This window comes from Falco peregrinus, chromosome 7 (assembly GCF_023634155.1).
Source record: "Falco peregrinus isolate bFalPer1 chromosome 7, bFalPer1.pri, whole genome shotgun sequence".
Lineage (NCBI taxonomy): Eukaryota > Metazoa > Chordata > Aves > Falconiformes > Falconidae > Falco > Falco peregrinus.
This window is the reverse complement of record NC_073727.1, coordinates 72807403-72834806: the sequence shown is the minus strand read 5'-3', so window position 1 is coordinate 72834806 and position 27404 is coordinate 72807403. Positions and strand designations below refer to the sequence as shown.

At 39.4% G+C, this 27404-nt stretch overlaps 1 protein-coding gene across 2 annotated transcripts in view; it reads right to left on the bottom strand.

The window, feature by feature from the left end:
• The window catches only part of LRRC1 (leucine rich repeat containing 1), a 106769-nt gene that overhangs the window by 34577 nt on the left and 44788 nt on the right, over window positions 1-27404 (bottom strand). For both annotated transcript variants that reach the window (XM_055810842.1, XM_055810843.1), the window contains exons 5-13: window positions 21697-21753; window positions 20044-20107; window positions 19236-19310; window positions 17336-17480; window positions 14319-14437; window positions 13254-13337; window positions 4053-4168; window positions 2931-3103; window positions 1182-1318 (exon numbers count right to left, since the gene is read on the bottom strand). In XM_055810842.1, the coding sequence (XP_055666817.1) occupies window positions 1182-1318; window positions 2931-3103; window positions 4053-4168; window positions 13254-13337; window positions 14319-14437; window positions 17336-17480; window positions 19236-19310; window positions 20044-20107; window positions 21697-21753 (970 nt within the window). The remainder of the gene's footprint in view (window positions 1-1181; window positions 1319-2930; window positions 3104-4052; window positions 4169-13253; window positions 13338-14318; window positions 14438-17335; window positions 17481-19235; window positions 19311-20043; window positions 20108-21696; window positions 21754-27404) is intronic.

Below are 27404 nucleotides of genomic sequence, written 5' to 3'. Positions count from 1 at the left end.
TCAGCGCTATGCATGTAAACTGTGCCAATCACAGTGGAACTGATGACCCACAAATTGGTGCATTGGTCAAGACTGCTTTGGAAACCTGCCCTTCTTGCCTCCCCAGTAGGATTGTAAACTTCTTTTTCCCCTAAAAAGGCTCTTGCCTCAAGTCAGGCTGTAATATGACTGAAAGCAGTTATCATTAACACGAGCCCTTGTTATTGTATAGACGTTCTCAGGTTGGCAAGTGGTTAAGAAGCATCATTCTGAACTCTGTTATCAGTTAAGTCTATGAACCATGCTTGCCAGAGACATTTAGTTTCTGCTGCTTTGGATTAAGCAACAACCTTACTTGAAAACATAAATGTTTATTTCCCTACTAAGAATTCTTCTACTTGCGTTATAAAGTAAGACCATGTTACTAGTGTGCTACAAGCCAGGCAGTGCCCTCAAGTATCTCAAGCTGAGCTCTAACGAGGACCGCCAGCAAGTTTTTAGAGCATCAGAGAAGCAAGCTGAAAATCTGCCTGAAGCAGTCTTATTGATCTTTACAAAGTTTTAATTGTTAATGGAAGTTAGTAAAGCTAAAGATCACTTTGTGTTTTGATCTTCAGGACATGCAGAGCCCAACTTAATGGAGAGGTCTTATAAGTACAGTGACAGATGTTCCCACATCCTTTGTTTAAGTGGGAAACTAATGAGCAACATTCTTGCTGTTTGTGGACATGATGGTTGTTTTGATGCAAATGGTGAAGGGAGGGGGGAGAAAAAAAAAAAAGGGGAGGGGGGGATAGGTTGGCAATAGAAATTAGAGAGACAAATAATGGCAAACTTAATGGAGACACGTGCTAGAAACCTAAAGTAGACCCCATATACTTTCAGGCAGTAAAGCTTCACAGATGCAGAGAAAGATTCTGGAAGGAAAACCACCTGAGCAGACACAGCAAAACAAAGCAAAACAAAGACTGTCCTCAATCAGAACACAAAAGTTATACTCAAGGCAGAAAAAAATAATATTAAAAGGCATTTTAAGTCAATATGAAAAGTTTTGGCAGTCAACATGAACAGTTTCTGCTACAAACATGTGCAAAAAGCATGCAGTCACAGCTGAAATATTTACAGCGAGAGAGCTCAGATACAAATTACACTTTTGCATTAAAGTCAGCGTCTGCAGGTATCAAAAGTCTTGGAAAACATACCATTTCATTATCCTCTTCATCTTTTTCATCTTCTAAGAAGCGAATCGCACTGACTCTATTCACTGCCCGCTCATTCCATGTTTCATCTGACATTTCATTTACCAAACTCTCCAGTGCACCACATCGGGGTAGGTTATCTGTTAGAACAGCGAAACGTAACTGAACGTTCACAGCAGGTCTAAAACATCAACATGCTATATTGTTAATAACTGCAACAGCCAACCAATCACTCATCCAAGAGTTACAATCAGCTACTTTACTTTTTTCATAGAGAACAGAACTTGCATAAATTTCTGTTGTCAAGTACACACAATAAATAGTTTCTGTATACAATGAGAAATTTCTGTACTTGGAACTGTTTCAGGTTTGTGGCAGTTTTAAGAGTACTGATTATATCATTTAATATACTTGCCATTATACATGCTTTTCTTCTGGATCACGGTTGCCACCTGACATTAGCCAGTTCCCTAAATGGCATTCCGTAACACAGGATTATTGCTTTTACTGACCTCATCCTAGTTTTGCCAGGCATATATGTCCAACAGTCTTAATTCCAAGCCTTATACACTTAAAGCCACAAGATTCATTTGGAGAGGAGGAAATCTAATTTCTAGTAGTTTAGAGAAAGTCAGTCTACCTCAGTCACTCTTCTTGAGCTACTCTTCTCTAAATATAAAAGGGTCAATTAGTTTACTTATTTTAATTCTTAATGTAGTTTGCATTCTTAAAATCCAGAAGTTGACACAAAACAGAGCCATTTCTACACTTGACTGTTTTAATGATTTCTATTTGCTGCAGCTGCACAGTATTGAAAGATTGGGATTAATCTAGGTAAGTTTGGATACCTTCAATACAGATATCTACAGCTGAGTTTTTATCCTCATGCAATTTCATAATGGGCCCCCTTTGTACTCAGTGGAGAAGAATCTACATGATTTATCTTTAAAAGTCTGTTCTTGGATGGAATACATTACTCTTCAGTGATTACAGCAAAAGTTTTAAGTTTTAAGTATTAGTTCAGATGAGTCCCCTTGAATGTTCATGTATAGCTATAAAAGCTTGAGGACAAAAAACCATCCAGAAATTACTAGAACAGCAACCCAGCCAACAGTGAAAGAGTTCATGGTTTCACCTGACCCCAAGGCAAGTTCCAGTATAAAAGGTAAACCCAACTTATACTGCAATTCTACATTTGTTGAAGATTATAATAAAGTTATTGTACAGTACTTTGAAAGAAAAATTTTCTTGCTAAAAAGTAAAACGCCTACTGCTTTTTACTAAATATGCAATTATTTTTCTGGTAAAGAGACTGTAATTGGAAAGCCACCGATTTTCACTACATATATATGTATTTAAGATGTATAATCAATGTACACAAATATGGACACCACTACATGGCCCACTGGCAAGCCTCCAAATAATGATATGATTAGGTCTCCTTCCAGGTCTGTATTTTATTTATCGTAGCTGGTATAATTGTACTTTGAATAACACTCACAGCCATGTTCTTCAAGTCTTCTGAAAACTAGTACGATTACAAAAAAAAAAAAACAAACACAAAACAAAACACACACACACCACAAAGAACACCCCAACCCAAAAAACAACAAACCTAAGTTTAATAGTGAGAATTCAATCAGAGCTTTGCTACTCTTTGTTCATTAGAGCTTATGCATGTTTTACAAACCTTTATGGATTCAACAACACAGTAAACAAACTGTAAGGAAAAAACTGATTCTAGGCACTTACCTTGGCAACCAGGCTCAGAAGGCATTTGAGGAAGTAATACACATGTTAAAATCTTTTCTCCTGTTTCAGGGTCTGTGTCAGTCTGAAACGTCAGCAAAGGTTGGGACTGGTTATCAGACAACCATAAAGCCTTCAGCTTTAAGGTAGTCAGTGAAAGGGGAAGATACGTCAGCCTAGTTCAAAGAAGAAAAGTAAGAAAGTCAGGGCAACCTCTATGAGATTTAATAGATGGTTCATGACATTGACTCATAAGTATACATTCCTGAGCTGGAATAAACAGGGTTGAGATTAATGCCTCTAATAGAAGGCGCTGCACTAGTCATCAGCTCCAACTACTCCACTCTTTTAAAGAGAATCTGCAGCTTAACTTTTTACCATAATTTTCTGTAGCTGTGAATAACAGACAAAACAACGCTGAGCTTTTTTTACTGCAGTAAAATGCCCTGGAAGGCAGACAGCTGCTTCTGCTCTGGAGCCTTAGATATAAACAATTGCCAGAACAGAAACATGTAAGTGCCTATGAGACAATTACATTGCATAGATGAGATGCCATTTGCTTTCCCCCTGGTTTTTTTTTCCTCCTTTTTTTTTTTTTTTTTTCATTTCACTTCCTGCTGAGCAACTGCACTAATTTGCTGGTTTCTGCTTCAATCCACTCCCTTTTGCATTTTGGTGTCTGAAGCATATCAACCAAGATTCACAAGAAGCTACAAGATCAAACTGGCATTATTTGTTACTTGCATTGTATCTCCAATTATATCCACACAATATATCCAGTATTAGTGTTACTTGACATCAAGTCTGGTAGTTTACCCTGAAGCTCTACCAAATTGCCTAGTTTCTCTGCTTAAATTCAGAAATATACAAATCCAGAGGTTGGGGTTTTTTTAAATTCTATCTTTCCCTCATGGTCAAAGCAATCCAGAAAATGTACTCATGACAACACACAAATTATGCTACTTTGGGCCAAGGGGGAAGACTACTCTGACAATTTCAACAGTAATGCTAAACAAAAGTTGTAACTGTTTTTTTATTACTTCATTCTTAGACATAATATCTTTTATTGTTAGAAAGAATTAAGTAAATCCAGCAAAAGAACATGACAATACAAAAATCTCTTGCCTGTTTCCAGCAACATCCAGAACATGAAGTTCAGTGGCTTGTGAAATTTCAGTGGGAATTCGAGATAATCTGTTGTCACGTACAGAAAAGACGTTAAGACTGCAGCAGCCCCCAATCTATATTAGAGAAGAGGGGGAGGGGAGAAAAAAAAAGGAAAAAAAGTCTGGTTTTGTTGCAGTATAACAGTGTAAACAAAGGCATGCAGTACGGGTCATGTAGTATGTCACAGCACATTCAAGTTACAATGCCTGCCAGACACTTCGCCCAGAAGTACAGACTGCAAACAAGCGTTAGCTCAAAAGAAGTCTGACCTGAAGCGAGTCTGTTGGAGTGTTTCTTGAACATCTGTATCTGCAAATAATGTATATCCTTACAAATAGGTCAGGTCTGACCTACCTTTTAAAGCCTTCCATGCCAGCAAGAGATCAGTAACCATACAGGTGCCACTTTGTAGACAACCCTCATAAAAAATACCAGCTTTAACTTACAACTTTTTCTAGCTCTATGTTTTTACATATTAATTCTTTCTTTCCTTATAGCAACTTCAGATACAAGCAAGTGCAATGGGGCTTTAGGCAAGGCAAAATGCTAAATACACCAATCGACTCCCATACTGAGTCCGCAAAGAGTAATGAAGAGTTCACAAAAAGTAGAAGATTGTATGAATAACATCTTTGATGTCCTGTTTTATTAGAAGCATCTAATTTCAAGATGTTTCCCATATGAACTTATCAATTTAATCTAATATCCTCTGTCCCTACCAATTTATCCAAATGTAAGCATCTGCATTTCCAAGCTAGTTTTTGCGTGCGAAAGATGGGATTTTTCAGGCTTACCCTTAAATTATCTGTTTTCAGAAACATGAATCCTCTGTATTTGATTAAAAAAAAACAAACAACACATTCCACCTTTTTGTTCCAGGTGACAATTACTACTCCTATAAACAACAAGATTATTGGTTTTAGCAACTTGAAAGCTGCTTCAAGGAACTCTTTGTTCCTATTCACAAAGGAAACTTACCTTTCTTTGCTTATCATACAGAGCTTCAAAAAGCACTGCTGTTTGTTTGCCAGTTCCAAAACTCACCATAAGAAGGGAAGAAAAAAATGTTTCTTCTCTTACTCCAAGTATTAGAGGCAAAATATCCTAATGCCTTTTGAAGCTTTCAGCTTAAGCGGACTTAGAACCTAATGATAGACAGCAAACCTACTGAAAGATCGTGTTTCAAATATTAGAGGACTTCTATATTCACACCAATGTAAGAAGGTTCTCCTGTCACAATATAGCCAACATGTCACTACACCTTGGTCAGAAGTCCCCAAATCAAAGCTGAAAATATTTGTGTTTTATTTAACTGTCAGTTCTGCCTCTGCAAAATCCACAATTCAGTCCAAACCAAACTTTGAGATTACAGACAAATACCACAAAAGCCTTCCCACTTGTCAAAGTAAAAATCATGTCGACTTAACCTACACTATTTACCAAGGAAAAAAAATCCATTTTCAAAGGATGCAACTGTGACTTAGAAAATAAAACAAAAAAATGGAGCATTTATACCCCACTCACCTTCCTTTGTAGCATAAATACATTTTAATGGAAGAAGGCAGCGAGCAGCTGCTCAAGGCTTCTGATTCACAAGCTATTTACAGCACAAAGTTACAGCACAACATTCTCTTGGAAAAAAAAAAAAGAGATAAGTTTTCCTTAAATCACTGCACTCTAAGATGCAGCTATTTCACAAGAATATCAGCTTTCCCAGCCCTGCATGTACACTAGGAGCAGCAACCTTGTTAACCATTTTAGCTTGTGAATCAAAGCCCTCAGAAACCAGCACTCAAATTGCGAGCAAACATTTCTTAGTGCAGTAATTCTGCTATTCACTTCAAAGCATGTACAGATTCCTAAATAATGTGCCTCGACACATTCACACAATACAGTGCCATATAGAAATAACACACACACACACACACGCACTCTCCCAAGTGTCTGATTGGTAGATCTAACATGAGAAGCTGTGAAAAGCAAGAGATACAATTAGTAAATGTTGATGAGCTGGCAAGTGATGCCCAGACTGTACAGAAAGTGTTTGCTTTTCTACAAATGAAGTTTGCGTTATTCAGTCTTGGAGCATGGAGATCCAAACAGTTTAGCCAAACAAAGTAAAGCCATGCAGCCCTGATGAGATCAAAACTTCTATACTTCTGACAATGGAAAAATGCAGCAGTGGAACCAGCCGGCCTGAGTCGTCATGCATTTAAAGCAGCTTAATGAAAGGTAACAGTAGAATCATGGATTGAGTAATACTTACAGGCTTATCAATTTACCTGACCCATTAATTTTCCAAGCGGCTAACAATTAAGAAAATACAAGAGATGTTCAATTTATTTTTCTTTATCCATACTGGACAAGAGCATGCCAACAAATGGAGACAGAACATACATTCTTCTACTGCCAAAGAGTGTTAGAACTTCTAAGTTGTTTTAACTTCAGTTATTTTAACTTTGCTCTATCAGTCAACAGGCAATTGTTCAAAGGATTTGTTTTATTCAGAGGTAGTGAAGACTTTTTTTTTTTTTTTTTAAGTAGGGTGGTGGTGGGAGATAATAGACAAACACCGTTGGGTTTTTTTTCATGAAAGTTTTTAGAAAATGCAGCAGCATCTAACAAGCAGCACCAGGTGAGGTATAACAGAAAAAAGACAAGCTGACAGCTATTAAAAACCTAAAATTTTTTATCATTTCAAAAAAAAGCACCCATCTAGCAGTACAGAAAGACATTAGGTCCAACGCTTGAAAACCTAAACACAAAGCAGTATCACTGAGGCAAAGTACACACTAAATGGCATGCTGAAAGGAAAACATCATTGTGACCACCACGAAGTAATACGGTATCAGGACATCACTGGTTTGGCTGAGAGTCATTAACTGACAGAGAAGCATGCTTTCCAAGGGTCTGATCACATGCTTACAACAGACTTTGCCAAACCACTGCATAGGCATCAAGTACACAGTTGAGACCACAAGCCCATTTAACAGTTAAGCACACAGTTCATTTCAAGCACAGATTTCAATTTAATGGGGACAAGCATGTGCTTAGTTCTAAGCACATGAGTAACTGTTCCAAAGACTGGAGGCTTAAAGAAGTCCTTGCATTCTTCTGTAGTGAGCTAGACATCAGGAAAAGGTCTCAAATGAGTTGTCGATGTCTAAGCCATACTCTTGAGATTTCTTTCACTTCAGCAACTTTAATTTAAGGGCTATTCACTTGTCTCATCATACCACCTCCAAAGAACAGTCAGCCTAGATAAAAAATAAAATCAAAAACCCACTCATCAGACAGGCAGAAAATGATCATTGCTATGAAGCACTGATTTTGAGATCACTAATTTTACAGTACTACAAAGTCTGAACAAAACTGCTATTTGCATTCAGGTAAATGCTTCAGAGGAAGAGCGTCATGAGGACCCTTCTGGGTTCCACATAAAATCCTCCCCTATGGAGGATTTTTTTTTTTGCTCTTCTCTTCCATCTCAAGCTGAGGCTCATCTTTCTAACAAGCTTTCGTGTTCTGGAGAAGCAGTAAGACTTTGTCATACAAAAAGAGTATGTCAGCTTGGCTGCTAAAACTCCCCTGTACATTTTCTCATTATGACCAGTGTTCACCACTTCAGCCTCCTGCTATTTTGACATTCACATATCCACTGCCAGTCCATCCTAAACACTCCTCCAGAACTGCAAGTTTTATATCACTCCTCTGCTGATGTTTCTGATGAATCCTCTTCTCTACTGCAGACAGACTGTTATTGTGACACCTGCATCACCTGTGTATTTTCATTCACCCGACTTTTACCATGCTTCTCTGTAACAATAACTTGGTAGTTGCCATTTGATTTTTCTTGCTGATGACACTTTTGCAGTTTTCTGGAGGTAAAGCCAAGAACAGCATGCAGATTCACCGATTCACCCCTCTCTTCCCATTCACATCCCTCCCAAAAACTCCCATTTGCTCCCTCTCTTGAGCCCAGCTGTCATTTACAGTCATTCACCACCACAGACAAAACGTCACTGATTATGGCAGCACATCCTCACATTGTTGGTGCTCTAAAGCCAAAACAGAAATTAAAGGTGGGAAACTTAGAAGACGTTCAAGTTACATTAGTTGATCTCAGCATCTGTTAACTGCTTAAAAGCTATAAATCAATTCTGCTGTCCTTCACGAGTTCGCATCTTTCACACAGGTATAAGCAATGCAAAAAAAGACAACATTACGACAAGCACTACAGTGATTATTCTTCAGCATGTGACTAGTTAAAATCCCACTGATGTATTTCTTTCATTCAACTTAGAATACGCCTGTCAGCAACAAGAACTCTCACTAGGTTAATTCCGATAGCTATACTGGGAATTTAAACACAGTTCCTACTGTGTTGTAAAATCTTTTTGAGGCTGTCATAACCAAGATTTTGTTTGAATGCAAAGTAAATAAAGTCAGACTTTTCCTTGGCCCCACATAAAAGAGATTAATTCTTTAACTGCAAGCATAGAATACATTTAGAGGTGGAAGAACTGTCCAATTCACTATTATTCAGTTATCATTAAATTGGCTAGGAAAATCTTCAGCAAAATCACTTCAACAACCCCTGCACCACTAGTGAGTAGTACGGGAGGAGTACAGCAAGAGAGCTTCTCTGCCCTCTGACTCAAGACAAGTTTTCCTGCATTTTTCCACAGTGCCTTTTTTGACTTTGAGACACATGAACAGATACTTTTACAAAAATGATGGAAGGGACAGGACATCAGAAGATAAAACCAGAAACAACAAAGCAGCCCCAACTTGTTTTTAAAAACAAAGAACTAAAAAGTACAGTTATGCCAAAAAAAAACCCAAACAACCCTGCTGGTTTTACCTACTATAGCCATAATTCTCACAATATACCTCAAAGCCAGGAAGGACGCATTACCAGATGTCTGCAGGTTGTACAGACTCATTAACAAAAGCACATGAACTGGAAAACATTCCAAGGAGGTTATTTATGCAAGTGCCAAAATCAACACACCAGTTTCACCAGTGTTCCAGTGCCAGGGTGGGATTTCAATACCAAAGAGTCACCAGGCAGGTCTTTCAAGTTTAAGGGGAAAAACATTTGTAACTATGAACAGGTTTAGACATTCTCTGTTCTTGTCAAAGTCTGTTTCACCACTCAGTTCAGTGAGAGAGGGATTGAGCTGCAGGATGAGATACTGAAGATGAAATCTGTCAGTGACTCGAATCTTGGTCATAACATTCAGCTGTTCCATGTTTTACCTTATGTATCGGCATCAGATACAAAAGAATCTTTGAACCAGGAAACTTTGAACAGGTATTTGCATATAAACTCCTCAATAATCCCAAATCAAGAAATCTTACACCAAAAGGTAGAGATTGGTTTTACAAGCATTCATTGAAACAATTTGGCAATGTAATGGTTTGACAGCCTGACCCAAAATCCAGTCCTAGTGATGTGCTAACAAAACAAACAAAAAAAAAACTTAAAAAAACCCACCACAAAAAAGCTAGACCTCACAGATTATCTCACCAGGTTATATTATAGCAGACACATCATTTCCGCCAGCCTTTCTACAAAAGCTCTCTTTGCTACAGAAATCATTCTGAAGGGAAGGACAGAGACACCAGCAGGTACATACGATACTGGTTACATGTACTCTTCTACTTAGTAGAGTTCCTTTTTTTCTGTACACATTACCAGACTCTTATGTCTTTGTCCCTCTCCAACAGAAACCAGTAAAGGGCTATCCCACACCTATTTCCTATAAAGATGAAGGCCACAAATGCACAGCTGTTCTAGCATTCTGTAAGGCAGAGAAAGAATGAGAGGAGGTGGGAAGGAAAAGAGGGGAAGATAACAAGCAAGAACATCTGCAGTGCATACTCTGCTTGCCATCTGACACTGCTTCTGTGAAAGCAGAACCAGCGTACAAGCACCAATAGTGATTGATGTGCAAAGGTCTGAGACCCCCAGTCTTTGCCATACTATCTCAGCAGACGTCTTTAGCAACACACAGCAGGGAGGGGTATTGAAAATGACCACTGTCAGAAGCTCATGCCTGGCTTTAAATATTAATCAGTCAGTTTGAGATGAAAATAAATGGAGAAGACGGTATGATTTCTCACTGTCAAGCAGAACCTTCCAACAGACAGCAAAAGGGTGACACATTTTTTGGTTTTCCTTAAGTGCTGTACCAACGCATTTTGTACTATTTTTCCTGCAGTTCAGTAACGATGAAAAAGAAAATGGAAATTAAACATTTCACCAAAACACCAAATTGTTCCTCTCTGCCACCCAAAGGGAAACTCAAAATTGGGATGTTTGCCGTTATCAGCACCCCTGAAGCTGCTCCTGTGTACGCTCTGTGTAACAGCAAACAGTACTCATAATACCTGTGAACTCTGTTTACGCAAAACATTTTTCTTTTAGAGCTGTGAAATGCAGCTCTTCACTGAACTCCTCTGAATTTTAACCAGAAAACTTGTACTACAGAAATGTTCATGTTTGGTTTAAAGCAAAAAGCTAATGATTAAGAAAAATACTATAGTAGGAAAATGAAGCTCTAGGAGCAGACAAAACAAGAGCAAAGTGGTAGATTTTTTTTTTCCATTTTTAAAACTTCGTTAAAAGGCAACCTAAAGACTTTGAGGGAAGTGTTCTATTGCACAGCCTAAGCACAAGGAATTGTAACTAAAACTTGAAAAACTGAAACTGAAAAATCTTGTTAGCTAGATGGTAGATTCTGCAATACGTACATATTAACAGTATTTTTGAGATAAACCATTTCATCAGTTGTCTATGTTTTCTGTTTGTTACCATTACCAGCTTGGAATTCAAATCCACCGATCTAGAGGGTGGATATGACCCTCCAGTTGGTGAAGGACTGACTTCCTTTAAAAATAAAAAAATAAAAGAATTTTAACTGAGCAAAACATACTTCAATGAACCATTATGGAAATCTTACAGTAAATACAATTTCAAAGCATTTTCTCTAATGAGAAAAACACATAGGTGTGGAGATGTTTGGAGAAAAAAAAAAATAAATCTGTTTCAAAGAAGTAGATGCCAAGGAGCTTGGTTTCCTCTGTTTCTCTGCCAAGCTTCCTGGGAACCACACGCTCCCATCTTTATTTCCTGGACTTTCTACAACTCCCCAGCTCACCTCATTCCAGATAACACCTTCCATTTCCTCATCACCTGCCTTCTCCAAACACAGACTCATCCCTGGCTTTATCCCACTCCTAGTGCAGGTGTCCCCTCCCCTCTCTCATGTTCACTAATGTTCTCCACACATGTTCTTGTTCTTCACTTCACCCTTGGATACCCCCAGCTGCTTCACGGACTGGGCAACGCTTTCCACCTCTGAAACCCACTTCTGGTTCCAAGTCTCCAGTTTCTTGTTCAGCATTAATTCTTTCATTCTTCTGCCCCGAGCCCTTGGCTCTGTTATTCCTCCCAAACAGACACACTCCACATTCATCCTGCTTAACCTGCCTCTGAAGTTGAGCCTTCTCCTCTCACCTGCTTCTGACCCTCCTCCTTGCAAGCCACACTACTCACCCCAAACACACCGTTTCCAATACTATGGACTTCGTTAACCAAGAAAAGTGCTTGTATGCACATAAGCTATTACTGGTCAATCTGGAAATAAAAGTTTATCAGTAAAACCTTACATGTTATAACAAACTCAGAGCCCTTCTGCTTAAAGGTTGACTGGACAAAAAATTGTACAAGTCTCAAGTACAGATAGTTTAGGACACATGTAATAAGTTCTTTGTAAAGAGATGGGAAGATCAAAATTGCCATCACATCCCAACCCAGAAACATGGTTTTCCCAAGGTCCTGCTTTTTGCTAACATTTATCCAATTCATCTGCATTTATCCAATACGCTCTGCAATTTTCTTTTCAGAACCAGCAGCACCTCTGCAGAGGAGACACTGTCCTGCTAGAGGAGCTGCAGTACCCCCATCTTCTCTTCCTTCCCTCGCCTTCCCCCCATCAAACATATACTTACAAGCCAACCTGTAAAGAAGCAATAAGGGCTATCATGGAGCCCCGATTAGGTGACTGACCTGTGCCAGCTCTGGGCTACTGGAATCGCTGCTACCAGTACCACAACAGCATCCTCTGCCCCTGCTCGATCCCTCCTCTTCAGGCCATTGGCTTTCCCCAACTCCAGGTTCCCAGCTATTTTACTTCCTCCTCACTCCTCCTCCTCGAGCTGTCCAAGCTCTGTAAGTAAGCAGGCCTGAACAGAAGTGTGTGCTCACTAGCCAGAGCTGATAATCCTCTTAATTCCCATCCACCAGCTGCCACCTGAGAACATACCCCTCCTGCTCTGAAGTGACTGAAAGTCATGAGCAGAAGCTATGAACTCCGAGCCACGTTAGAAACAGACAGAAGTAAGGGGGAGTACTGGGACAAAAAGTATAGAGAAACAGTAGTGCAAACAGAAACAACTCAAAGTCCTGTGTTCCAATCACAGAATGCTGCTTCCCCTGTCCACAATTTACTGCTGAACTAAACTTGTGAGGCCTTTGTTATATTTAGTTTCACAACAGAAATTCTAAATTCCTTTCACTCCATATACTGTTAAAAAAAAGACAAAAAGTACCAGTGATCACAGTTGTAAGACTTGAGGTATCAGTGATCTTTGTCACATCAGTTTCCCATACTTAAAGGCAAAAGCAGATCTCCAAAACCAAAAAGACTGTCAAGACAGCCTCTGAATAAATTTTCAGAATATAAAACCTGAAACCCTGTTCGCTATTGCTCACAAGAGTAAGGTGAGGAAGACTCCAGCAGTAGTTTTATACTACATGCAGAAAAGGCATATTGATTTACATGCATTCACTCTACCAGAACTCCCAGTCTTCAAATAGTGCTGGACCTGACACCCACTCTGGGAATTACTAGTTACAAGCTAATTAGACCCAAGCCTCCTTGTTCAACTTCAAAGACATTTTGCACTTCCAAGACACCAGGTCTCCACTGCTGCTGTTCAGATCTGATGGGACAAGCTTCTGGTTGTGATCAGTTTGGGAAGAAAACCCAGTGGATCAAAGCTGCCTGCTACTCCTTGTAGGCATTTGAAACCAAGAGTCTTCTGTTGGTATAAGCACATCTGTGAGAGTTAATTGCACAAAAAACTTACCTCTTTGGGCAAAGATGTTAATTTGTTTCTATCAGCATTCAAATTGTTCAGCTTCTTTAGTTTTCCGATGCTCTTTGGCAATGACTGTGCCAACAAAAACAAAACAATACGCAAAAAGAATTTGAAAATTCAGAGTCAGAACAAAACTTATCCCACTTCAAAAATGAATTAATAGACTGATCCATTTTCAAAACCGGAGTGTAATTAACACTCATTAATACAGGCCTTCCAAAGGAGATTCAAGGTTTTATCTTGCAGAAGAAATGTCCAGGAATGTCAGTTTCTAATAGAAATTCACTCACTGGTTATCTCTGCACTAAGACGAAAGATGCACAGCAGACGTTTAGAGAAGTATGTATGCAGAACACCCATACCATCTAACTTTAGGCTTCCTAAACAGAAGCTTGCCTCTGGAGTGGCATCTTTCCAACAGGCTTAAGCTCTTAAATCAATCGAGCACTAACCTAACTTTAAAAATGCTCAAAACCAGATTTTTATAACCACTTCTACCCTCCAAGTGACAGTATCACATGAAGGCAGTTTGAAAATAACAGAAGGAAACACCTAATAAAACGAAGTCTGGATTTTATTTTAATTGACCACATATCATATTTAATATTTGGCTGGAGTAGATCAGCAGAGCAAGGAACAGTACAACAGCAGCTCTACAGTGCTTTGGGCTTCTATTTAGTTCCAGCAAGTCAGATCCACATAACATACAGCAAAAAAAAAAAAAAAATCAGCAATAATGCAACATGGAACAATCTCCACATTAAAAACACAATGAAGTAAGTGATACCTGCACTCCACATGCTCCAATTCCCTTACTGGTCATGAAAGATTCAAGAGTGAATATGTAATTGCTTAAGCCTTTGGAAGAGCGGATTGTTGCTACACACAACTTGATCTCCAGTGTTCATTTAACAGGTAAGAAATAAGATGCATGTAAAGGAAACTTGCTACTTAGCGGTAGCAAGGTTGAGTAACCTTACAAACTAAGTGATTCAGCACTTCGCAGCAGGTCTTACTTCTGCCAGCCATTTCAGCAGCCATGACCATGCTTACCTGCAGTTGGTTTTCTGTTAGAACTAGTTCTGTAAGGCTTTCGCAGTCTCCAATTGAATCCGTTAGTTGAATAAGTTTGTTCTGATCAACCTTCAAAATGGAAAGCCTCCTCAATTTTCCTGGACAGAAAAAACACCACATTCGTTCAGTTTAGTATCCTCCAATACCTGCTTTAATTACAGAAAATTTTACTACTACAGAACTCTAACATAATTATTTTTTTCAGGTAAAAGAAGAATTTGAGCACTGCTTCGCTTGGTGCTTGCACTATTTGTGTAAGTTTATAACATCACTGAATTCATATTCAATATAAATACTCATATCCAATATGTAAGCATATTAAATTGTATTAAAAGTTGCAATCTGAATGGTACCACATGTAAATGTCAAGGACATGTCTGCCCAAAGGAGAAAATGATCTATTTTTTCCTCAAGTATTCAATGTTTATTAGTAAAGAAGCGTTCAGAACATCACCTATGCCCTCAGCCACAGTAAGAAAGGCTTGCACTAAGTGACAGTCCAAACCCAAACAGGGTCAAGGTCTCTTTTTCCTAACAAAAAAAACCAGTTAGTCAGACATGAAACCTAGGTTTGTTTTTCAGACTAGAAATCAATCTTCTTTGAAGGTCTTCCCCTCAGGAAGGGCAAAATAACATTTCAGAGCAGAAAGCTCACCTTATTCTGCTCCTTTGTACCAGAACTGTCTTCGGTGCAAAGCAGCGCTGACCCAGGCACAGCCCAAGACAGAGAATTCAGAAGACATCGCTAGCTGCTGACACCTCCCTGCCCATTCCCACTTGGTCCAAAATAACCTGTAATAGGCTGGCACATCAGAATTGCTGATGATGCTAAACCATGAGGAGACAGCTGATACACAGAAAGATCGCAACCTAAACAGAAACCCAAGGTTCAGCAAGAAGTGCAGTCCTCGGCACCTAGGTAGAATAAACCTGAGCACCAGTACAGGCTGGGAAGTGACAGGCTGTACAACAGCCCTGCTAAAAGGGCCTGGGGCCACGGTGGGCACCAGGCTGAATATGAACGAGCAACGAGCGAGATCTCACCAGCAATAAACACTGGCTGGACTACATTAGGAGAATTACAGCCAGCAGATCAATGGAAATTACTATATCCCATCTACTTGGCACCAGCGAGGTCACACCTGTAAAATCATGGTCGGTTTCATGTCCTGTCCTCCCCACCAAGTCCCCAGTTCAAGAGAGATGCTGATGGGGGTCCAGTACGAAGCTGTCAAGATGACCAGGGCACATGTGAGCTGAGGCTGAGAGCGCTGGCTTTGCTGACTCCAGCAAAGCAGCAGACACGGAAGCATCTAGGAACAGCCCACAACTACTTGAAGGGCAGTTACAGGGATGACAGAGCCAAACTCTTCTCTGCAGTGGCAGGCAAGACAGCAATGGCCACAAATTGAAGCATGGGAGGTCCCACCTGGACATCTGGAGAAGCTTCCTCAACTGGGAGGTGGTGCTGCACTGACACAGGCCGCCCAGGGGATGCTGGAGCTGCTTCCATTAGGGCTTTAGAGACTTGGTGAGGCAGGCCACAGCTGACCTGACCTGCTGGTGTTGGTGAGAGCCCTGCTTCAAGAAACTCTATGGATCTACCAATCCAGCCAATGACTCAGTGATCAGCTGAGCTCCTCCTAGTAGCTTCCACAGAGACCAGTGAGGTTCACTTCAACCGCAACACCAGATTTTCCTCCATTTTGCATAGTAAATTCCAGTATTACACAAAAGGAGTAAGTACTGTAGCCCTAGCCAGTTTTCCATACATAAGCAAGCTACTACATTCACATAAGTAGCAATTTTTTTTTGCCTTTGCCACAAAATTACATTCAGAAAAGTTCCAAGATGTACACCCTAGCTACACTTGGCATGAAGTGGCCTGACCCTTTGCAATGACCTTCCTCAGCAAAGGATCTCCATTTAACAGGCTTTCCAAGAAGCAGCAGCTCCTCTTGTTCACCAGCTGGAGTTACAGACTAGCTCTCCTTCGGCAGGCTGTCTGGGCTGTAGCCTTTCAGAAGGTACATCTCCGTTTGTGATGTACAACAACTGTTATGGCAAACTCAGGTCATCAGAGAGGGCTGCCACAACTCTCTACCAAACCCACATTAGCCAACTGAAGGACCAGTAGTCACCCCACTCTCACAAGCTGAACTTCTACAAAAACATTTCTCTTAGACTCATATAGCGTATGGAAGGAGGGGGAAGGTCTGTCCATTCTTTTCCACATTCACAAGTCCTTCTTCCCCTATACCTTGATTTTTTGGGGGAGTGGCGGGGGATCCTGGCAAGAAGACATGCTCTTGCAACATGAAAGTCTCCAGAAAAACAGCTGATGACTAGTGGAGAAACAATGCCTTGCTGACTACTTGTCACAGCTAATGCAAAGGTAAAAACATTTACCTTAAAGAAGGCACCGGTAATGCTTCAGAAAGCATTCCTCAGTTATTAAATCTGTTTTAAGGGGTTAGGCACAGAAGGCTGTAATCTGGATCCTCAAGGGTGAGGAGTAATGGACCAAAGGTGGAACAGCCTTCCACAGGGTTCAGTATAGGATTAATCACTTTGTCCAGTTGAAGATAATTACATATTCCCCCCTAAAAAGGATGTATTTTTTGTAGTGAGACTGTCAGTCAGTCTTACCGAGTGACCTACAGCATGTTACAAGCTAGAATTTTACTACATTAAAGAGTTACGTGAAGAGTTATGATGGTGATGTGGACACAATAGGAATAGAGAAGATGCTTACCTGAACAAAATAAGTTAATGTATCAAGTGAAGACAAAAAGTAATTAGAAGGTAGTCATCATGCAGACAATTAAAATGCAAAATTAATAGAGCTATGCATTTCATACTAAGCAAAAAAAAAAAAAGCTGAGGCAGACAAGCTCATCTCTTGCACAGAAAGACTTCAAAAGACTTGAAAACAAATTACTTCCAATTACAGTGGATTACATAGTTCTGTGTGATAGCATTCACCTTGTACTTACCGATGCCATCAGGTAAGACCTGAAGTAAATTCTGAGAAACAAGCAAGTCTGTTAAAGAAGTGAGACCACTAATTTCTTCAGGAAGGCATTCCAATTTATTTTCAGAAACGTCAAGACAAAGCAGGTTTTTCAGGTTTCCTACTTCCTGTGACACAAGACAAAAAACTTAAAAGTCATGCCCAAACACGTAACAAAGCAATCTGGAAAATGTACCATCACAATGAAATTCCAGAAAGAACAACAATTCTCTGTATGACCTCTGAATTGGCTGTTCTTTGTATGACCTCTAAACACAGAAAAAAGTAAATAATTCATTTTACATATGATATACCAACCAATTCAGTCACAGTTTCTTATTCTAACTATTAAGACTGGCTTCAGTAGTCAGACAAGGTATGCTGAGCACACCCAGGCAAGCACCAGCCAAAACTAGAGCTTTCCTCAAGTAAAGACTGCAAAGTTGTGTTTTACAGAACTACAGATTATCAACCTCCACATAATTAAAGTCTGCCCCTCCCAATTAACCCTAGGCAAATTAGGATTAGTCTCTCCTGGCTGATACAGCAACATGCCATGACATCTAGGGATTTCGTATCTTCACATCTCCCAACTGCAACAAATGTAGAAATAGGAATTGGGAGTGTTGCTCTAGCAAGCATATTTGAACTGCCAAGTTATACTGCCATCATCTACAATTATTAATGATTTTTTTTTTCACAATGGTAATCTGCCAATTAGCTTAAAAGTCTGACAGAAAAATAATTTTGTCTCTGTTAGCCATCAGAGCACCCTCCCATTCCCCATGTACACAGACACCCCTATACACACTCTAGAATAGTTCTCATTTTAATCATCCAAATAATCTTGTGAAGAACAGAATGGCTGGGGCAGAAGTGTCCTTTACTTTTACACACAAGAAATTTTCATACAGTGACAGTCTTCATTCTAACTCACAAAATCAGTCCTTTTATTTTCCAACTATTTCCCTCTCATTAAGGATCTTTTACTACAACACACACATACACCCCCATTACCCTACAAGTTCATCTTCTGAACATTAGACAAAACACACAATAATGGCCAACTTCAATAAAAAAAGCTGCTGAAGTCACACTTCACCTTTTATGAATGATTATCAGTGTTTGACTACCTCTACTCAAAAAATTATTAGGCCAAGCCAATAACAAAAAAGTCAAAGCAGCCCACTAAACTGTAACTGATTTCCAATTTACACTGTTAACATTGAGATCAATACAGCAAATAACAGCAAACTGCATGAGAACAGGAGAAAACAGGTTTTGAATTGGCTCTAAAGGAAAAAAAGATGGAAAAGAAACCATTCCACATGTTATCAGAGTTCTTAAGAAAGGGAATTTAGAGTGCTGTAAGCCTTAAATGCTAAGGCCCCTCATCACATCACTGTTGGGGGATTTGCCTACATAAATCAAAATTCCTATTTATGGCAACAGTTGTTACTATTATTGTACTTCTCCCAATGTATTTGAATGGATGAAAATGACTGCAAAAAAAGATTCACCCTCAAAACTGCGATGTCAATAGATACAAAAGGTGAGGGTTAGCTCAGCCAACTAGTGGCTCCCTGATTATTGGGCCAGGACTGTACACAGACAATGTGTCATCCTATAAATTGAACAATGTGCCTATTAGGAAACAATTCCTTTGTCAAAATGTTTAAAACAAAATGTCTGACAACACATGATATCATGTACAATCCCCTGCAGAGGAACTCATTAAGAGAAAATGCTCACACACCCAAAACCAAATCCAGACAAAGTAAACTGAAAACTATTTGATTTTACATCACCTCCTTTTAGGTATAAATGAAAAGGTTTCCTTCTAAAAGCATCTTCAAAACACTATCAGTAGAGCCCATCTTTACCTGAGGTATTTCGGCTAATTGGTTTCCATCCAACCAGAGGTCTTTGAGATTGAAAAGTGCACCAATTGTTTCTGGCTATAACATAAAAAATAATAATGTTAAGTAGTATAGGAGCTTCAAGTAAAAAACTAGACAGTCACCCTGTAATCACAGTAAAAGTAAACCAAACCTTACTTCAAGCACTATTTAAAGGTACCACTGTTAAATGCAGCAAGGGTGACTGTGAGTATTTGGGAACACCATGCAAATTAATTGTTATAGCTTAACAAGCCACCATACTTCACCTGACGTGCACTAACAAATTACATGCAAATCCAACATTTAATTGAGTCATCTTAAGGGAGATGACAGGTATTTTTTGGTAGCTCTATCTGCTACAACATCAGACACTGCAACCCTCAACAGTCTGCCTCGGCCCTTTCCCAAAGATTCCTATTCCCACCCTGGAAATAGCTGAGCTTTCACCTGTGCTCAGCCTGTCCAGCTCCCTACAGAAGCCCATACGTTCACTAAAACTACAATTGAAGACAAGGGTTTGTGCCTTTCCACTCCTTTTTCTTGCGGTACAAAAAGTCTGTGCAACACACTCATTTTCTAGAAATCAGCTGCAGGTTTTTGTGTAAGTATTATACTGAACAAGACTAAGCAGAAAAAGGAAGCACTAACTGCAAAAATTCATCTGTACCTATAGAAAGGCTCTCCCTCCATACATTTTTCTTTCTTCAATTTTGGACATCCTATGATCTATTTAATGTAAATGATGCGTAAAACAAGACCAACGTGCACTTTCACTGGCATGTTCTCTTACCAAGTGATAAAGTTCATTGTTTCCTAAATCAAGTTCTTCCAGTCGCTGCAGCTGGGCAAGTGATCTGTAAGACAAGATAAGTCAAAACAAAACCACATCAAACTAAGCCAACAGAAACCCCATGTATTTGAATGAGCTCATTTTACTGAAACTTGTATCTCAAATTACAATGTATTGTAGACAGACAGTTATTTTACTGGGCACAGTCTATTTGTAGTAATATCTTACTGAAAAAATAATTTGGTTTGTCAGTATTACTGTATGCCCTTGAAACTCACAGCTTGGTATAGGCAATCAAATCATTACTCTTTATTTTAACCATCAATCCCTCAGAGTGGGCAATGCTACATAGTTTAGTATAATTGGTTACGTTTCTTTTTAGGGGGAATTTACAGTTACACAACTGGATAAAAATTCCCCATAGTGGTCACATGTAACAGTGCAACTCAAGACTTAATAAATCCATCATTTCATCTTCTCAACATAATCTATCCATTTCTGAAGTATTTCAGGTTGGATTTGAGGATGCAGAGAAAAGGCCAAAAGGATGCAAAAAAAAGTCTTCTGAACATGAACAGAGAGAGAGGGCCATCCTTCTATTTCAAAAGCTGTCTGTTGTAGAGTGCTTGCTTACCTTCCCCAAAACCACAGTAGCACGAAAGCCAGTGAGACTTGCCAACTACATTACTGACAGTCAGAATTTTCCAGAAGCAATAAAATTGTCAACATTTGTGATAGCTTCATTCTGACACCACATGGCAAAAGCTAGCTAGCAATTCATATCTTCTGACCACTGACATTTAAAGTGCCTCGTGGCTCACAGCTGTAAACAGCTGCAACTGAGGTATTGGGTAGACTGACAGGAAAAAGGCCCCCAAAGCAACTGGGGAAGAGACTCAGATCAAAATAGGTTAAATCTACTAGAGTATACATTAGATTATCTGAACAAGCAGACTAGGAGTCACCAAAATTCTTGCAAGAAGCAGCCAGGTAGTGAAGGAAGGAAACTCCCTCACTAGAGAAAGAAGAGGGTTCTTCCAGGAAGCCAAAAAAGGAAGACACCTGATTAATCTCACAAAAAAAACCAACCATCAATTCCTCTGCCACAATACAGACAGCACAGAGACATCTAGAAACCTTTTTTCCGCAAAAAAATCATGGCGGGTGGAGTGAGACTTCAGGCATCAGTAGGCCTAGTTTGTCAGCAGGGCTTTGATCTCCAGGTTTGGGAAGCTTTTGGTTACTTAGCCCTGAACAGAAATGCTGTGAAGGTCTAGAGTGGAAGTCTCCAAGATCCTGTTATGCTACTTGCACAGTTAGGAAATTCCACCACGAGAACAACCCAAACCACCACTCCCACTGCCAATGCACTCATTCAACGCATGCAGGAAGAAATGTCTGATGCTGGTGAATTTTGCACACAATATTTTTACAGAGTAAAACCAATCAAGACAGACTGCAGGCTCCTGCTGCTAGCCAAATACAACTACAAATAATGGATGTCAATAGGTGTTGCTAAAACAAAGCTGTATCTATGTTGCGATTTGACACTGAACATTTTATCTAGCTGTCGTTCAGTTTCATATGTTAGCAGATTTTAAGAATAAGAACATTTTATGTTAATATAATCAAAACACATGAAATGTCACTTACTCAGGTAAATATGTCAGCAAATTTTCTCTAAGTTCCAGTGAAGCCAGGTTATAAAGACTAAAAAACCAAACAAACAAATCACATTTTAATGCAATCTTACTTTTTCTATAACGCATTTTCAGAAGAAGAGTGTGTGTTTACACAGTTTAAAACACAATTGCTGTGAACTGATTCTTTTCCTGTTTTAATTCAACCAGACCAAAGGCAGCATACAAAGACTGGAAGCTTTCACTTGTTCTCTGTTATACTTCCAACACATTAAAGCTAGAAAGTAAACACACAAATTTCTATTTGTTGAAACATCAGTAGTTGCAAGTTACTAAACAGGGCATATTCATATGAATTACATTTACTTACTCGCTTTCAGAATCTGGCGTGGGCTACCAAAGTTACAGAGCATCAAGTAAACCCATCACTCTTCTAACAACAGCGCGCTCATTACTGTAAGTGACATTATGCTTCTAAGCGGCTCACTTGCTCTGTAGCCCAGGCTTTTACTAACATCACCATAGCAACATTCAGATTTTTCAGGGGTTTATTTATGACTAAATGGAACACAAGGAGTCAGACATTATCCCAACACTATAATCTGCTCTAATCCTCCAGCGTCCCAGGGAAAAATAAAAATCAGATATGGTGACTGCAAATAAGTAGTTTCCTACTACAGAATATGTTCTGTCCTGGCGTGCAGGGAAGGGGAACAGTGTGCTAGCCCTTAAATAAAATCTAAGCTTAAAAAGGAATTCCACTACATTTGAAACACATGTTAAATCTAAACCCAAAACAATTTTTTTTGTATACCTCAGGAAAAAAAAAACACAAGCCCATGCACACAGACCACATAAAACTGGAAGATTTATCTTCTCTTCAAACAAAACTAACATACTGAATTACAGGGTCATTAGTTAGCCCCAGTAAAAAAGCAGCTGATAACCTGAATAAAACTGAAGAAAACCCTTCATATTGCAACTCCAGTACAGCTATCTAAGCAGGGAGAGCAACATAACTGATGCAATGGGTTATTAAAGGAGAAAAAAAGATTTTTCATTGAATTTGGATGGTGTCTGGAAAAGAAATCCTTATTTCAAGCACCTATTTTGTACAGCATTCAGAAAACAGTGAACAAAACCTCACAGGAGCATTTCAAGCACCTATTTTGTACGGCATTCAGAAAACAGTGAACAAAACTTCACAGGAGCTTTGATTACTGCCTCAGCAGCTCTCTCCAGCTTTTAAAATAAGCACATTTTACCCAATGGGTTCTGTATTCCTCGAGGAGAAATACAGTTAAAACATACCACACAGGTGAAGATATAATTTTAGTAGAAGCCTATTACAAATTCAATTAAATGACAGGTGAGAATAAGTCAGCTATTACCACAGAATCATTCAACAGAAACAAGGTAATAAGGAAGCCATCATTCCAATGATGCAAGGAGAAAAGTCTCACATAAAAATTTCAACAATATAAAACACAAGTCAAGACCGGACATGGTACCCAGCATCCTCATGGAAACAAAACCAGTGGAGGGGGACAGGGAAAAGGCAATTGAGAACCATTTCTCTCAGAGAGGAACATGGGTCTGCTCTTACATTGCCACTCACAGACTATGACATTTTTGTTTACAGGTTTTCTAGAAACCTACTTCAATCTTCCCTTGAATGTCACACTTTCTCTTCAAGCTCCTATTAGGTGAGGCCCATGATTCACTTTAATAAGGAGAACATAAAAAGGATGCGCACACCACCAAGCTGCCTTGTAATCTTGTGTTTACAGATCACCCCACATCTACTTATCTCCCTCCCCATCATGTTGAAGTGTTGACGGGTAAAATGGTGCAATCTTCTTAATTTCTCTTCTTACATCAGACACCACTTTGGCTGTGGTAAAGACAAATCTTTGTCAGCAAAACCACGTTCGATAGCAAGAACCTGGGAACCACCATCTTAACCAGCCTTATCATATCGTTAAACTGGGGCATGCCAGTGAATCAGCTCACAAAATTGATCCTGCTTAAAAATAACCCAGCAAAAAAGAGTAAAACAGATCCCTAATCCAACATAGAATAAATCTGCTTAAACACCTGGGCCAGTACAACTGCCAAGGAGGTGCAAGGAAGGAATCTGTACTGCCCAAGCCAGCAGCACCATGAGGATGCACTGGGTCGCTGTGCCCTTGTGGATACCCTGTCTTTGCATCCAACGGTATGCCATGCATTTTGGAGACCGGCTGTGGCCAATCGCAATCCCAAGCTACGTTCTCACAGGAGTCAGCTACCTACAGGCCCATGTTTTTGTCTCTAATGGCACAGCTTTCTGGGGGAGAAACACTTTATTCTACAGCTACCCACATCCACAACATGCTCACAACTGTAAGTCTACCCTGAAACAAAACAGAGACACTGCCTTTATCTTTTCTACGTCTTCCAAGGTCTTGAGTCCAAACCCAACGTAAGCGGACCCCAACAGGCAAAACCAAGCTTCTCACCCAGTAACATAAAATACAGACTAAGTCTATGAATTTTATACCAGCAAAGCTGCCCCACTGCACCGAAGTTTTATGTTCAAGGTGGATCCATCTGAAAGAAAGGCCATAAATTAAGAGGAAAGTTTTGACTTGTTACTCTCATATTTTGACTAGTTACAGAAGCAACTCCCAGTAAACCTATGTGCTACAAATGAAAATGAGAAAATGTGACAATTATATCAAATAGCATCATACAAAAGGCACGGTGATGTACTGAAGCACCAATCTCCAACTCATTACAGACTAGAGGTACAGCTCTTCCTTAAATTTACCAACAGATTCTTAACACCATGTATTGTTCAATAACATTTCTCTGGGTTTAAAGTACATTAAGAAAGAGTCATTTGCAAGAAAATTCCTACATTGCTTGCTATTTTTCAAATATATTTTCTAATTTAATAACAGTCTCTCTAGAAAGTACGATTCTTTCTCTTCTCAACTACAGAGATTTTTCACAATATACTAAACAAAATCATTTCCTCTTTTCCCTCTGCCCTTAATTTTACAGGTGCACTGTTCATGAGGAGTCTTCCTGAAGTCCCTGAAAGAAACTAAAGGAAGCCATACTCTAACAATTTCAGGGTCTTTCCCTAAACCTAATCTTCACCTAGGACAGAAAACTAGTCATGGGTGTTACCCGTTTCAATCCATAAAACACGAAGACAACAGCAATATAGTCTACTGAGACAGGAAACATATCCATCAGCAGCTGTTCACAACTGCATTTAGAAACACAAACGCACCATAGAGTATGGTAGGCTGCTCCCCAACACAAACTGTCCTCGCTCCCCCAGAAAAACCCAACAGAAAATGTACAAGCAGAATGTCATCTATATTGTAAAGCAGAAAGAAAAAAAAAAAAAATCAAGAAAAAAAGCAAAAAAAACCCCTAAGTACTTTTCCAAGACGACCATCACAAGTAGCTATTTCACAGAAGCTTGCAAAAAGCATTAATGTTGTAATAACCCTCACCACAAAAGCTACCACACACACCTCGAACACTGAGCATGTGTGAAATTACTAAGCACAAGGCAACAGCCAAACCAGGTGGAGGATGTAGTAACTGAAATAATTACAAAGTTTTCCATCTCAGCATTCCAGGTGATTTCTGAGGTAAGGGTGGAACCAAGTCAAATTTAAAGCTACAAACATGGCCTAAAATTTCACTTTCAGTACAAGCCAGACACATTCATTCAGTGCTGTACCTAAAGTACAGATATTGCAAGTCATCACGTGAGCTAGAAGAATGAAAAGAAGCGTATGAAATCAATAATTAACAACAAAACTAACAGCAACAAAGTAGTCCATGAATGTTGGAAGTCTCTCTCCTGAGCATCCCTGTCAGGATTTGAGAGAACTCACAATCCAACACGGTCTACAGATAAAAAGGAGTATTTGCAGTGTTTCCTATGTCAACTGCAGTGGTCTCCTCCAAAATAAAGGTAAGGCTAAAACCAGCCACTAAGACTGGAATCAAAGCAAGACAGGTTTTATTTGGGTTAATTACAAAGAGATTATCAGTAGCAATATGCCCTACAAAACAACTGTTTCAAAAGCAGACCACTCTGGACAATAGCAATTTGTTGCAATAGGTAAAACAATATCAACTGTAGTAAAAAAAAAAAAAAAAAAAAAAAAAAGAAGAAGAAAAAACAAAAAATATAGGCGGGGGAATAATTAAAAAAAAAAGAAAAAAAAAGAGACATGTTCCCTAGTTATCTTGGATGAAACCACATTTTCGGTGTATCCCATACATTAAATATGCTCTGCCTTGTAAAGTTATACAAAACTGAGATGAGCTATCCTAGTGCTTTAACTTTATCAGGACAGCTGCATCATTCCTCTGTTCAAGGGGACAGAAAGTCAGTCTTAAGAGTCACAACAGACAACACTACATATCCCAGGTTTTATCCCCATACCATTTCATACCCATCCCTGCAACAGAACTGGGAGCACCTAAGTCCTCGGGGTACACCAACAAAGGCTTCTGAGGAAAGCATTAGGAAGCACAGTAAGAAATACGCCATTTTATTGTAAAAATGAAGTTAAAAACAGAAAGGTGGAAAGAGAAATGTGGAAAAAGCTAGAATTAAGACAGATGATAAAAAAGGACTAACATAAAAGCTAAAGGTGCTTAGTTAATAAAAACTGGACAACAGACTTCTCTTACTTGAGCATAAAAAGTCACGCATCTTGACCTTATGTCAGAAGCACCACACAGCTGAGCACACAGGACCAGGCGTCAGGCTGGGAAACAAGGAAGTAAAGTTGGAACAGGTGAACATCTAAAGCACCTGCAGAAATGCAAGGCCCCATTTGCATCCTTTCCAGAAAGTTTCAGTTGATTTGGGGAATGTAACATCCCAAACGTAGTTTTTCCTCAGGTTTGTAAGACCGCAAAAAAGGAAAGACAGGAGAATGGGCACAGTCCCCATATTTATACAGAACATGGGAAGGTCCTACAGAATAAGGATGGCTAAGGTAGAACACAGCGCAGATTCTGAATTTGCTCTGCTATTACATGTGTTATGCAGCAATAGCAATGGCTACAGAACACAATCCAAGGATGCAGCATACAGAAATGAGATATCAAGCTGACAATCTGGTTATTCCCACCAGTTCCAAAGGACTCCAGTTCACTAGGCCTGCACCTGAGGATTACCATCACTTTGAAAATGCCTGCCCCTGCATCTCTACACAGCATATATACTTTGAAACATTCATCACGACACCAGACTGGGAAGGAAGGGTGTTTAAACTAGGCAACTCTTTTTGTTTTTCACACAGAAAAGGAACATGCCATCTTTTTCTGTCAAGGGTCTTCCAAGAGATGAGAAGGTAACTGTGGTACTCTGATAGCAGCATACACAATGCATGAAACTAATCATGTTTAAATACATTACAGCCCACCCCCACTGCCCCAATAAAACTAGGAGAAACATGCATGACCGTACCCCAGGACACACCAGTTAGGTGTCTAGTCACTCATCTGACAGGATCCTATTAAGCTACTCCCATCCCACAAGGCTTCTAGCTGAAGACCAACAATTCACTGAGAACCTGAGGTTTAGCAGCTTTTTCTCACCCAAGGAAACGACAGGGTTAATCAATCACTAGTCAGCTCTCAAGAATGCCACTTACTCAGAGCATTAGTATTTGAAGGTACAGCACATACCTTTGG